At 38.0% G+C, this 14,595-nt stretch overlaps 1 protein-coding gene across 4 annotated transcripts in view; it reads right to left on the reverse strand.

The window, feature by feature from the left end:
• ETV1 (ETS variant transcription factor 1) overlaps nucleotides 1-13,308 on the reverse strand; it is a 66,797-nt gene extending 53,489 nt beyond the window's left edge. The window contains exons 1-4 of one of the 4 annotated variants that reach the window (XM_074836632.1): nucleotides 13,154-13,308; nucleotides 12,488-12,621; nucleotides 11,640-11,727; nucleotides 9,826-9,873 (exon numbers count right to left, since the gene is read on the reverse strand). In XM_074836632.1, the coding sequence (XP_074692733.1) occupies nucleotides 9,826-9,873; nucleotides 11,640-11,727; nucleotides 12,488-12,532 (181 nt within the window). In that variant the 5' untranslated portion in view covers nucleotides 12,533-12,621; nucleotides 13,154-13,308. Of the gene's footprint in view, nucleotides 1-9,297; nucleotides 9,674-9,825; nucleotides 9,874-11,639; nucleotides 11,728-12,487; nucleotides 12,622-12,765; nucleotides 12,897-13,153 lie in introns of those variants that run through there. The other 3 variants (XM_074836617.1, XM_074836626.1, XM_074836642.1) reach the window with 3 other exon arrangements.
• Between the last annotated feature and the right edge of the window lie 1,287 nt (nucleotides 13,309-14,595).

The raw sequence follows: 14,595 nt of genomic DNA on the forward strand, positions 1-14,595 counted from the left end.
TTAAAAGAAGCCATTAAAGCATAAATAAAGACTATTCTGCTTAATTTGAAGCACAGCCAAGATTAAAACTAGGAATTTTTTTCTTGTTGTTGAGTATGAGAATCAGGCAAGCGCATCATTTTAGTATCACATAAACCCTGGGGTGAAGCTGTGCGATGCAATGGAAGTCCAGAGCAGCCCCAGTACACAGCGATGGGGACGGGAGGACATGAAGGCTGGCACTGGCACTGGCCCTGCCTCACTCCCTGCAAGAGGGTCTGGACCTACCACGCTACTGGTAAAAACTGATCAGTGCTCATTTTCAAAGTTATCTGCATGGAAAGTCTGCATAAAATCAAATCCTAGCATTTAACACTTATGCATCTTTAACCCCAAACTACCACACCTTCAGATTACTTAAAAGTGATTCCAATTTTTCATGGCAGTCAGCCAGCACAGTAGGGGTTTTTTGTTACTGTTTTAAATACTCAACAAGAACTATTTTACCAGACCACAGAATTCCTGGTTCAATGACATTTCAGACATTGGAGAAAAAAAAAAGAAAAAAAAAATTTACTTAAATCAAGAATCACTATTAACATCCATTCACCTTGTGTAAGATCATCTTCCCTTTTAGGAAACTTTCATCACAAACCTAAACTATAAAATACAATCGTTTCACGGTCTGCTGATACATAATTTTGCATCTGTGGTACCACAGTTCCTTCTCACTGTATATCTAAGACATTAGCCTTCTCTCACACTGTGTTGTAAACTCATTTAAACCATTTAAGCTGAAATACCACTGAATGTATATTATAGGTGAATACATTCGAATAGCTGCAGATCATTATGCCAAGAAGCGGCATCCTCGGAGCACGAATGGTTCTGGGTACATCCCAAGAGAGATCCAGCTTGCCGTCTCTGAACTTTGTCATCTTGTTCTCAATGTACACTAACTAGAATTATCACAGCAAAGCTGCATAGAATTATCTGTTTGAAAATACTTTAATTTACACAGTTCTTGTCTAAAGACAAGGAAATAATTCATATGATCTTAATTAAAAGTTAACATCTGCCATGATCTGGTTACCCAACAAGATTTGAGAGGTAAATACTGGTTAAATAATCATTTATCAAAACAGTGACTATCACACCATTAAATACATTAAATGATAAAATATAACTTCAACGCCATTCAGAACACTTTCTAAGTTTAGGAAGAATACGTTCCCCTTTATATAGGTGCAATTGCTACTAGTTTTAACATAATTTGTTTGAAATAAAAATACATATTTAATTATAATTACTCACAATTATTTTGAATATGCACTACAGTACTCTTCATGGACCAGATCTCCACTCCTTATTCAAGGTATATTTCTAATGACTTAACTGAGAGTTTTTTCCCTGGGTAAAGAGTTCAGAATCAGGCTCATTATACTGAAAAATTATTTGCTCTCGGTTTTAAAATAAATGTTTAAAGTCCTACTGTCTTAATTGCAGCAAATACCCCTTAAGAACAAATGACCTTGGGAAACCAAACACAGATTTGAGAAGAAGTGTAAGATAAATACAAAGATAAAGATAAAAGTGTAATTAGCATTACTCTGAAAAAAAGCATAGCTATTAAAAAAAAAATTGAACAACAAAGCAACAATAGCTATGCTTTTAGAAGAAACCAGTACCTCTAAGGACATGATAGCTCCTCAAAGTTTGAAGTTGTATAAAACGTGTATTTTACCAAACCAAATTTTCCCAGTATTTTTGATACATTAAATTTCTCTTTTCTCCAGAGAAACCATACGACTTTTACCAGAAATTAACTCAGGAACAATATGAGCCCAAACGCTAACCCTCTGCAATTTCTGACATTCATGCAATTCACTGCATGTGAACATTAGGCATTTTCCTTATAAAAATGCCAAATATTTGATTGTCACAGAAGAATCCAATTATGAAATCGAGGTTTCCTACTTAAAAATCAGTTCCTAAGGATTTCTTACATTTCCAATTGTTTTTGAAGGGTTTGTGAGTATATTCAGAGTTAAGGTAATTTGTATCAATTGTATCAAGTAATTTCTTGTTACAGAAGACACATCCCACATTCTTAAGTCAAATGCAGCAAGGAGGCTAGTATGACTATTTTTTTTATATACACACACATGCATTTTTTATATATACATATATATATGTTAATCTGTGACTCCACGATACCTGAAAAAGGCTAAAAGAAAACAAAAACCCTCCTGTTGGAATCAAAAGGCTACATTTAGTGATTGTAGAACTGGGACAGCAATTTTACATAACTTTCTAGAGTGTACTCTATGCACCAGACTGCTTCACCAATGCTTTATTCTGGTCTTATCAGTTTAACTTGACTTACTCCAGAACAAATCTGTTGTAGCAATACATGTATATAGCAGTAAATGAGGTCCTTTTTTTTTCCAGTCAAAGTGTAAAATAAAATACATCTGGCTGAACTGTCACAGAAAACTGGTATATTACTTTAGAGATACTGTCATTACCCCGATTTGGTCTAGAGTAAACAAGAAAAATCTACTTCATTCATGGATCCCCCAAATGTATGAAGGCATATATAATAAAGATAAAAGCACATCATTTTATCAGTACTCTTGAAATAGGTGGATACTACACTGTCAAAATGTATTTTAAATACAATATTGACATAGCCTTAAAAGCCTCTGTAGGAAAAGGAGTACAACAAGTTAAGAAGTGTTTAAAACCCTGCCAAATATAAACAAAACAAATAACAACATCCAAAATGTTCAACTCAGGAACATGCATTTCCTACTGGAGTCTAATTTTAGTAGCATCAGTACCTTAGAAACAAGCCCACAAGCCTATACAAAGAAATTAAAAGGAACTGCTAACTGTTGGAAATGAGAACTTAAATTATTCCTTTGTTTAATCTGATACTACTTTTAAGCTACCAGAACTGAAACTCACACATGATCATACTGCAAAAATGCAAGCAACCATCATCAGACTAATACACAGACTTCTTCCACCAGCATCCTGCTGTGAGAGGGCAAATAATTGGGATACATCATTCCATTACTTAAAGGGAAGAGGACTTTTGTACCTTGAGTTTGGATAATAAGCAGACTTTGTAGCAAATTAAACAGGTAAAGACACTTCAACCTGAATGTCAGAAAGGAAAATATAACTTGCAGTGTTGCAACTGTCTGCATTTATACACGTATGCCATTCATTTCCTCTTTTCTTTTATTCACAAATACTGCAATTCAGCAAGGCTGCCATAAAATCTTCATTGGTCTTCTGTTAACATACTCAACACAAGACACAATGCATAAATCACCAAAACTTTTTTTTTTTTACTTTGCCATTCAGAGGAAAATTGAAAAAGATATCTGAAATGATCATCTAACTGAATGAGAATATTTCCCTGAGCTACTTAATTATGGGGGTTTGAGAAAGCAAGTATATTCCAAAAGACTAATAAAAGGTTTTGAAGGATATTAAGCACGTGGCTTTTACTGCTAATAGCAGAAGCAGCTACATTAGTTCATTCCACATTCAGAGCCATCAAGTCTCAGACTCCTGAAGCAGACAACATCTGCAGCATAAACTATCCAGCTCAGCCTAGATTATTACCAAAAGTTTTCTTTTTCTTCTGATTATAGCTATAATGTCTCAAGAGGATTTGGGAAGTGTACAGAAATGTTAATGATGATCTTGAGGATGTTATCAGTTTAGATTTTACAGTTTCACTACCTACTGAGTTAAAATCAGTTTGCCAAAAGCAAACATTCACAGCACAAAAATACTTAATACTTGTTTGTAGTTTTTAGAGCTTTAAAAAGCCTTTGAAAAGCTGAACTGACAGCTCATTTTGCAAAGGGAAAGCAATTTGTGGAGGAAAAAAAAAAAAAGTTTAAAACTAGGGCCTCTTAGCTTGCTTTCATTGCAAGTAAACAAAAATTAAAAGTCCCCATTAACAAGCATCCAGGACAAAAGGAGTTAATATTTAATTAAAACCAGCTCTATCCACTGTAACAATGACCTGGAGCCAAACAAGGCAGAAGATGTATGAGTCATTCTTTCTGCCAGTGAATGAGACAGCTGATCTCCGAAGCAATTCCTCAAGACAAGCAGTCAGAACTGGAGTTCTGCCTCCATTCACAAAAACACAGTCCAGCATGAACCATGTGGCCCCAACCACAAGCTTTTCATGTCACACCCTTCCAGAAAGCTACAGCAAAGTAAACTTGAACTTTAGGCATAAACACACTGATTTCACTGCTTTGTCTCAAGATGCAGCACAGACCTGCTGAGGAACATTATTTAATAAATGAAAAGTTAAGCGAACTATAAAGGGCTTAAATTTAACTCTTCCTTTTCCCAATCACAAACTGCTTCCAAAAGTTCAGCTGCACTCCAAGGAAAGGTGTTCCTGTTAAAAAACGGAAACTTCCCAGAAAAACAAGAAGCTGCAAACCTCCTCACTTCACTTAAAACTTTATTTTGGGTAGCAGAACACTTCCTGCGGTACTGTGTTCTCTGACCTCACGCTTCACTTTTAGAGCTAAGAGCACTTCATTTTAAAGCATCAATCATTTATTCAAAGTGGCAAAAGAAACTGATATTGACAGGAAATTATGTATGAACAGTAATATTTTGGTTTCAGCTAAAATAAGACTTCAGGCCTCAACAGTAATGAGTCTATTGAGTTTTCTTTAATTCATTGTCACTTCTGAATATCTGAAAGATTGTATAAATTGTAAGTATTCCTGAAAGAGCTGGGGCGGGGAGGGGGGAGGTTGGTTGTTGGTTGTTTTTCTTTGACGGGAACAACTGTTTCTAACAAAGGAGCATTCAGAAGGCAAAACAGTGACAAATTTCAAGATGGTAAAAAATATTATTTCCCATAAGCACTGGATTTGCTGTCAAAATAACCCCAAACCCTTTTTACATAACGTGAGAAGCTCTGACTAATAAACTTAAATACAGTTCAAAACTAGCTCCAGATCTCAAAATTCTTCCTTATGTGAATAATCCCTAGGAATATGAAGATGGGTTTGCAGAATCTGCTCTTCATTTGCTGCTATACTAAAAATGAGAAAAAAGTTAGCTTAAAAGGAACACTCGCATTTAACATTTTGCTACATCCCTCATGGTTTGCAAACCCCGCTACGCGTTCGAAAACTATTATTTTGAGTAAAAGGCATTTACTTTTCCAGCAAACAAGAAAAATGTTAAAAAGTTTATTAGTACACAGACTTTCAGACTTACAGATTTCCAGCATGTTGATTTCTTTTTAAAAGAACACCCCTTCCCTCCTCCCCCCCCATTTTTCCTAATCCAACTTTTCTTTTTTGTGCACAGATATTTAAGATCAAGAGTTATCAGGTTTTGAAAGCCAAATCTGTCAGATCACTAGAATAAAAAAAAAAAAAAAAGCTACTCTCTGTATTACAAATTCACTGCTTTTTAGAGTGTCTGTCCCCATCAGACAGATTTCAGCCATGGAGGTATTAAATTATCATTTCTTGACTATTTTTGCTCCTATAAAAATGCAGATAGTTCGTGAATATGGCTACATAGCATCTGCCTTACACTGGGTAAATTTTACAACTTTTTTTGGCAGAAGAAAGGTAGTTAGCCAGCGTAATCTGGTACACATCTTCATTGATTTAAACAAAGCCATTCTAACTAGACTAAATTTGAAGATGTTGTACTTTCTTTTCTTGAAAATAATCCTTTGAGAACTAGAACCTAATTTTCTTATCTCCTCATTTAAGAAATAAACTAGAAGTCAACACTAGATATCACCTCGACGCTGGTGCATTCTTCACAACAGGACAGAGTGCAGAAACTTCTTTCCTAAAGTTCATTCCAAATTTGGGTATTAATTATTTAAGAGAAATAACTTACTTTCAGATACCAAGAACTGACTTTTAAATACTGGTAGCTTTTAGTAGCCATCCACTCAATTTAGCTAAACTGCAGTAGAAGCATGAACCCATTACCTGTAGCTATTGTTTCAAACCACTTATTGTTCACTTAATCTTTTTGTATTTTTTCAAGTCACCGAAAGAACACTATATTTTATTTTTCTGTTTATACCATCTGAGAAGTGTATTATCTATTACTCTAAGAAGCAGATCTAGTGCATAAATTCATTATTTGTCTTTGCTTGGGATGCCTTTTACGTATCTTTAACAAACTGTAACAGAAACTAGTATCTGAAAGACTAATTTTAAAGAAAAATCTGGTTTTCTGTTTATCTATTATTCTCCCAAAATCAAATGATTTCACCATGGAAAGGAGACACTCACTCACTAAGAATTTGTTCTCTCTCTTCATTTTATTTCAGAATAAAAAGTAACAGCTACCATGACGAGATAACATTAGATTAATATTTGAACCACTTTTATCAAGTCACTGAACAATTGCTATCCGCCAAAACCAATCTGATTCCAAATATACGGAATCAATAAAGTCATTTTATAATATTATCATGACAAAATGTTGCCATCAAGTTATTTAAATATAAAACAAAAGATAATATCTGAATAATATTTGCCTTGGTTAGCAATAAGCAATTTTAACCCTTTCCTTTCAAGTTTGAAGGTTAAAACAACTATTAAAGGCTTCCCGCTTTCCATTTCTGGCATCAGGAAACAGTTATAATCTATCTTCTGTCCCGCGTAACAACTGACATGAGGAAACCTTATTCAGACTAAGTTTTACATCAAAATAATTTAGATTCTTTCTTACATATTTAATACTACACAGAGTAAGAAGCAAAACTCATTTCCACAACAATCTAGTATGCAGCTAGTGGAATACATTTTTAAGTTTTCTGTAAGTAGTATTCAGCTTGTTAATTATGGAGTAATAAAATATTAAAGAGGTTACTGAATTGTTTACATTTTGGATTAGTGCTTTAATACATGTGAATGCTCCACCATTTTCAATAGGAAAAGAATACCTTTCTTTTCTGTTTACCTGTTTACCACCAACTTGTCACAGGTAACACTAACTGTAAAAATCTCCAGGCTAAAATATGTGATGTAGTAAGGACAGCTTCAGGAAAAACAAGAAAAAAATCCACAAGCATTTTTTTTGGTGTGTCATAAAATGCAACTCACTTTCTTCTCCTAACTAATAAGTAGATTTTTGACCTGGTTACTCCCCAGTGGGGATCTGAACTCGTGGGAGAAACCTGGTCAGCTGCCACTGCTTTTCTTAAAAAGGGTCAAGATGTTTTAAAATTTCATGGTCATTTCCCTGGCTCCAGAGCATTATGAAAAGAAATATGTAAACATTACTGATGCTGCCAAATTGGCAGACTTCTAGCCTATGAAGGTCCAGAAGAACATAAATGGACACATCTAGCAATGGGTAAACAAGTCTGATTTCAAAATCTGTTTCCTGGCTAAGCTCATCCATGTAGACATTTGAGCAGAGCTACAATATCCTCAAACACTAGCATATTATAAAGACTACCAAAAGTTGATTTGGGTGCATTTGTTTAATAAAAATTTAGGATCAAGTTAACAGCTCAATATTTGATTTGCTCATCTTGACTTTTTATTTCAGTTTTAGTTAGCCTTCAGAAAACCTGTGCAAAGTTTGTGTTTTGTAGAACAGCTAAAACCATGGCATGGCCTGAAACACATAGATTTCTTAAAGTATTTCTAGAACACTGCAAAATCTGTAATATTTAGTTGTAATATGCTGTGGGAAAAACATAATTATAACATTACTTAGCTTTATTATCCTCTGCTAGATGAAAAGGCAGTTTGTTTTTTTTTTTTTTTTTATTTTTAAATACTTACCAGATAATGCTATCTGCTTTTACAAAGGTTCCTCAACCTAGCTGACACAGGACTAGACACCTTTCTCTCTCAAAACCCATCTAAATTTATTCAGTGAAATAGACTCAGCTATAGAAAAAAAGGCTCTCAAACAATTCATTCTAGTCTAAAATAAGCAGTGCCTCCAGAATAAAAATTGCCATTACAGTAACTTATGTACCTACAGAAATGGTTAAATCAGTTTTAAATTCTGTATTATTTTTCAAACTTACATTATTATCTGCACATGCAATATGAATCTGACTGTATTCTTCTGACTTATGATCAAAGAAATGTAATCATTTTCAGAAACAAAATCATCCATGCCAGTGAAAAATCAAACTAAAATTTCTCCTCTCCATCAAGAAACAGTATCTTTTGAGTAGTATTTTAACATACTTCTGGCTTGTTACAATGAATGAGATGATACAAAATAAAGAGAACCTTTGGAAAATTACCACAGGGAGACAGTTACAGTTTTATCTGATCATTACACTACAAAAATGATCTTAGTACAGGACATCCTGTTTTCAATGATTAGGAAAGAATCATATTAATTCATAAAAATGTATCCTCTGTTCCATTAATTTAAAGAGGGCTTTTTGATTATATACAGAATAACCACATGCTAAAAATAATGCTAGGAGAATAAAAATGTCAGCATTTAAATAAACAATACCCTACAACTTACTTATAGGTTAAGAACTTGACTAACTACATATAAAGCTGTTAAAACAGAATCAGTATGTAGTCAAGTAGTCATCAGCAATATTTCCCTTTCTGTGAAAACCAACAGCAAGCATTTAACCCCAACATCCCTCCTTTCCAAAAAAACAGAACATCTATTCTATAAACAGCTGTGCAGAGTCCAGTACATGATAAAAATTAAATGTATGTGAATACTCACATTCATTTAAATCAGGATAAATTTGGAGAGATTATGTTAACTTGCATCAAAATCATGTTTATTTCAGATGCAGGAGTTTACATAAAAATTTCAGCCAGAAATATTATGAACAATGCATAAAAATGTTTATGCTTCAAATAAACAGTACTGCAAATATCAAAGGAAAAAAATCAGAAAATATTGCTGAAGAGAACAAATACTTCAACAAGCAGCAAGCTACCTTGCATTTTGTTAAAGTTCTCTTAATGCAGCAGCTCATTTTTTGTTATTGTTAAATGAATCTCTCAACAGCTACTCTAAATTCAGATTTCTACATTATTGTTCTTAAACCTTTTCCCTTCAGTAGAAGGTGCTCTGCAAGATTATTTGAAATACTTAAAAGCACAAGCAGGTGTAAAACAGACTGATGTCAGTTTTCTAATCACCCAGTACACAATCTCACAACTACAAATATGAAGACAAAAAACCCATGCAAAATATTTAAAGGTTTCTGGAAAAAAAAAAAAAAAAAAAAAAAAAAAAAAAAAGGAAAGAAATAGTACTTTTTAAGTATTCCATACACACCTAATGTTCTGTGTTGTGAACAAGGTGGAAAGAAGACACTTGCACTTAAATCTTGAAGCATCCCGTCCCGATGAACCCAGAGAAACTAATTTCTGCCATCAGAAAAGTACTCCACCAGAACACCAAATAATTATATGTGCTGCTCTAAAGGAAACAGCAAGCTCAGTTCTGGCTGTATGTAGTCTCTCGAGGTACAATAATATAAACCTGATCAATTGCAATTAAAATCTGAACAGAGGCTTAGAACTTGAAGTCTTGGTGCATTAGTTCTTGCCAAAAGCAGATGTGATTGTGAGCTGGAAGCAATTTCTCCTGGTAATTTGTGATGACACTGGGTAGAGCAGCCCCAGAGTCCCCAAAGACAAACTCATCAGAGGCTCTAATGTATGCATGACACATGAGGTGGCTCTTTTAGAGCTCAATTAATTGGGCTGAACATTAAGACAGCAAGTTCAGGACTTTTTTTTTTTTTTCTTCCTCCCCTCCAGAGTTGTTTTTCCTCTTTTTACAAGCAGTTTTTTCCCTTACCTTCTGCAAGCCATGTCTCCTGTAATTGGCTCAGATCTTGAAAGAGTTCTGCAAAAAGATGAAGACATGGATAAAAGACTCACACTTCATAAGATTAAAATATGTTTGAAAATGTATTTTTCCTGAAAAACAACATATATTAATTCTATTTTGGCAGTCAAACATGCAGACAAAATAGGTATTTTCAGGTTGAAGTTTCCACACCTATTAATAAAAAAAGAAGTACTTACTGTATTATTTTACCAACTCTTGATATAATAACCAGAATCTTAACCAAGCTCTGTAGTGTAAAAGGCTCATTCAGCAATACATAGAAAAGTTAAAAATTATAATCTTTCTTACAGGTGAACTGTTTCTCCTTATACAATTCAGGCCTCCTCCTGCAATACCTGCCCCAGATAAAGCGCTCTCAGACTTCAACGGGAGTTCTGCCTGAGCAACGACCGAGTACTTTTATTAGTAGGGTCGTAACTATCATATAAAAATTCTGAAGCAAAGACCTGAGCTGCTGCAATAGCAAACAGAAACAGGAAATCTTCTGTACTACCCCTTATGTTTTATTTTGTATGACAAGAGAATCACCACTATTTCCTCTATGCTGTACTCACTGTACTTCTTTAAAGTGAAACCACTTTCTCCATGGACTGAGGTTTGCAGCAGCTTATCTTTTTTTGCAATTCACTTACATCAATTGCACATAATGGGTGTAAACCAGAGCAGCATTCGGCTTACTTGCAAAGCTCAGAAACTCAGTTACGAAAATTCTGTTTACTAAGTAGGATATTTGAGCTGACAAATGGCTTATTTTTAATTTACTGTATTTTGAGAGAGACTTCCTCTTTTATGAATGCTGACAGATAACTATTTACATACACTTAAATGACTATGGCTATTCATTTATCCTGTGGACTGATACCTCATGTTCATGTTGGGAAATCATTTAACTGAAAATCAGAAAGTTGTTTTCTTTTCAATCTACCCTACAATAAACTTGTCCAAACAAGTAAGCAGGGATTTTGAAAAGCAATGTGTCCTCACCCTGGTAAAATTATATAGGGGTAAGTTGTAGGCCCCTATATACCTTCCTATATGTCTTACGTGCTTAGAGGGGTGTAGGGTACTTACAGGGGTGTAGGCATAGCATCTCTATTGACCTTGTAACCTAAAGAAGTGTTAACAGCTATTGCTAGACTACAGTTCTCAAGCTACAGTCATGTGAGTGGCCACTGATGGGACTAAGTTACAAATCTTTGGCCTTCCAAAACTTAGTCCACTCTAGACTTCCTTAACCGAATTTCCCAGGATTTTTAACCCTACCAGCAACAGGAACAGTCTACCAGACATCAGGAGTCGGACTACTAGCTCTGCAGTAAAGCTAGAGTGAAAACCAACAGTCTCCACACCAGCTTTTTCGCTCCTGCTACCATCAGTGAACACACACACCAGTGAAAAGGATGTTAAAACATGGGAGGAATGAGGAAAGCCCTGAATCTCAAGAGGCCTGAAGGTGAAAAAGTCAGGTGCCATGACTTGTGTCAGATGCTGCAAAGGCTTGGCCTCAGTGCATAACATCCGTGTGCCACATGTGCAGCAGTACCTAAAATGCAACAGGGTAAGTCAAGGAAAGAATATCAACTTTATCAGTTTATTATCTTTGCCAGTTTGTTTTGCAGTAGTAAATGCATTTTTCTTGTCTTGTTTATTCAGATTGATCTAGATATATTTATCTCCAAAATAAATAAATAAAGAGCTCTCAAAAAGCTTCTCTGCATTAGTAAGCAAGGGGGACACACACACACACAACAAGCCCTCACCTTCTGAATCATGAGCCAGGTCTCTGTTAATGAATTTTCTTTTCCTGACATTTGTCGGTCTCTCATTACAGTTTCGCCCACGCGGATTCTATAAACAGGAAAGATCAGTTACTTTAGAAATCTGAAGGGTTTTTTTTTTTTTTCATTTAATCAAGAATACTCAATGCCAGCATGGATTCTTTACATTTCAAACAGGGAAATGATCGTCCTGCAGCTTCCAATTTGCAGAAGATATTGCTGAGCACCTAAGATCCTCAAAAGATTCTTGTGTCTAAATGCAACACATTTCTATCTATGTAGACATCTCTTTGTACAGATACATATTATAATGTGTTCACGCAGCAACACAATACCAACCATGTATTTTTAGCATCTAAAGTACACAAACCTACACAATAGCACATAAATCCTCTCTGCATAAGCTGCGTAGAAGAACCCAGATATGAGATTATAATAGATTGCTTTGTTTCCCTGTGTTACTTATAACATTGTTTAAAAAGTCCTGAAAGAAAAAAAAAAAAAAAAAAATGTTAACGTTTGCCTCAACTTCATTCTTCTGAGCGTTGCAGGCAAACGCAGCCAGAAACTTTGAATGCAGCTGCTGCTGCTCTTGCCTCTCTCATCCGCTAATCATGTGCATGATTTTTTAATCATCCCAAAACTGTCTTTAAAAGAACATGATGCTTTACTGAAATAACTAAGAAGATAGGCTCATCTTGCAGGCAAAGCTCCCAGATGAAGAGTCGCCCCTACGGCGGTAACAAAGCAGATACTCAGTCTGCAAAACTCCCCCACAGAAATAAGTCGGAGTCAAGTTTATAAACACCAACTTTGAACTGATCACTCACATTGGTGACCATGTAAGGCACTTGCTGGTCATAAAATCCATCCATTGTGCAGCTCTTCCACAAGTCTTAGCTCAGTGTTTTATTTACTGGGCATTTGATCTGGAGATTTCCTCGGGATCTGGACTCCAATCAGCCTAGAGGGGAATACAAGATGGCTTTTAGATTTAAAAAAAAAAAAAAAAAAAAAAAAAATCATGAATGAACTGCTTGAATTTGCATAGCTAATTAACCTCAAAGAGTCCCATTCATAAAAACAACCCTCCCTTCTCTGCCTTCACCTGGGTTACACGCTTCTGCCAGGAAAACACGGAGCAAAAGCACTTCGCGGCCGCGGCGGAAAGCGAGGCGAGAGGCAGGGGTTTATTTACACTCCCCGCCGTATCCCCCGGGCGATCCGCGCAAGTGGCAGCCCCGACTCTCGCAAAACGTGTGCTCAACTCGTAATGGCGAACGGCGGGGCTCGTCGCGCACCTCACAGCGGCGGCGGCGGCAGCGCCCGCCAGCCGCGGCCACGCACAGACACACACACACACACACACACACACACACACACGTACACCCGCGCACCCCCCACGCACCCGGCCACCTTCTCCCCCAGGCTCCCTCTTGCAGCCCACCGCCACGCAATCCTGCGGGGCGGCCGACAAAGTTGCGGGGAAGACCCACCTGAAGGCCACGCGCGGCGATCGGCTGCAAAAAATTCCCTCCAAATTTAATAAAAACATTAATTATTCCCCGGCACTTCCCCCTTGGAAGCGGCGAGCGCCACTGACAGAGCTCAATCCTGTGGTTTTTCCTCTCCTCCTCCTCCAGGGGCCCCCGAGCCGCGCCGGCGGATCCCCGCCGCCCATTGGCTCCCCGCGCCCCCCGCCGGATCGCCGGATCGCCGCCCGCCCCGGACCCGGACCCGGACCCAGCCCCGGCCCCGCCGCCCCCCGCCCCGGCCCCGGCCCCGCCGCCCCCGGCCCCGGCCCCGCCGCCAGCGCGGAGGAGGTTGGGGGGGCGGGCGGGGGAGGGGGGGCGAGTCTCCTCTCTCCCCGCGGCTCCTCCGCCGGGGGTGGGAGGGCGGGGGGCGAGGGGGGTCGGAAATTGCAACTGGGATGCGCGGCGGTGCCGCCAGACGGATCCCGGGATCCTGGTGCGGGCACATCGTGTCCTCTACACCACCACCCCCCGGTGGCAAAGCAACCCCCTCCCCGCACATAATTTATTTTAAAAAATAAGAAAAGTTTAGTCTCCTTGACTCCGAGAAGCAAAAGTCAGCCGCCCCCCCGCGCACACACGCGCGCCTTTTCTGGTGGCAGCGCAGTCCCGCAAAACTTCGCGGGAGCCCAGGGGTGAGGAAGAGGTGAGCGCGGCCGAGGGGCTCACGCCGCACCGGCGGAGACTTTGCACCCCTCTGGCAGGATCTGGTGGCTCCCAGGGTTGTTGGGTTTGGGTTTTGGTTTTTGTTGGGTTTTTTTTCAGCTGAATCATAGAAAGCAATTGTTATGTCTACTAGGATGACATAATTTCTAGGTTTTGTGGACAGAATTTGGCAGCATCCAGGCACCGGATCTAGGGGGGTTTTTGGTGCAGTGGTGCCAGGACCTATCAAGCTCAGGATTTCTGAGGACTTCTCAAAGAAAGTAAGCTTTTCTCTGTATAGAGTGGCTGTTGGAGGGCTGTGTCCAAAAACTTCCCCTTCTGAACTGCCAAAATGCACCAAAGCAGATTGTGTGGTTTCATAACAGCTATATTTGTCCTCTCTTTGAGCACTGAATTCCAGGTATCACAGGAATCAGGTGGTAAATTTAGGCATTCGTGACGCCGTCTTGCTGCGAGATACGAAGTTTCAGATTTTTATGATCTGATGTAGTTCAGCAATTAACAGGCAGAGCCCCAAGCTAGCAAGTCCAACTTTGCCCTCGGCGCTTTCTGAGGGCTTTCTTTATAGCTAAGGGTGTAAGGCAACTAAAGAAACCTGCTTTTGCATAAATAGCCTGCAGTGCTGTTAACAATACTCAGGTTACTTCTTCTGTACTACTTTGTTTTGAAAATTACAGTTGTTTTGCTACACTCTATTCTGGAGCACATTACTTTCTGCCACAACCTTTTTTTTTTTTTTT

Source organism: Strix aluco, chromosome 1, assembly GCF_031877795.1.
Source record: "Strix aluco isolate bStrAlu1 chromosome 1, bStrAlu1.hap1, whole genome shotgun sequence".
In the NCBI taxonomy this organism is placed as follows: Eukaryota; Metazoa; Chordata; class Aves; order Strigiformes; family Strigidae; genus Strix; species Strix aluco.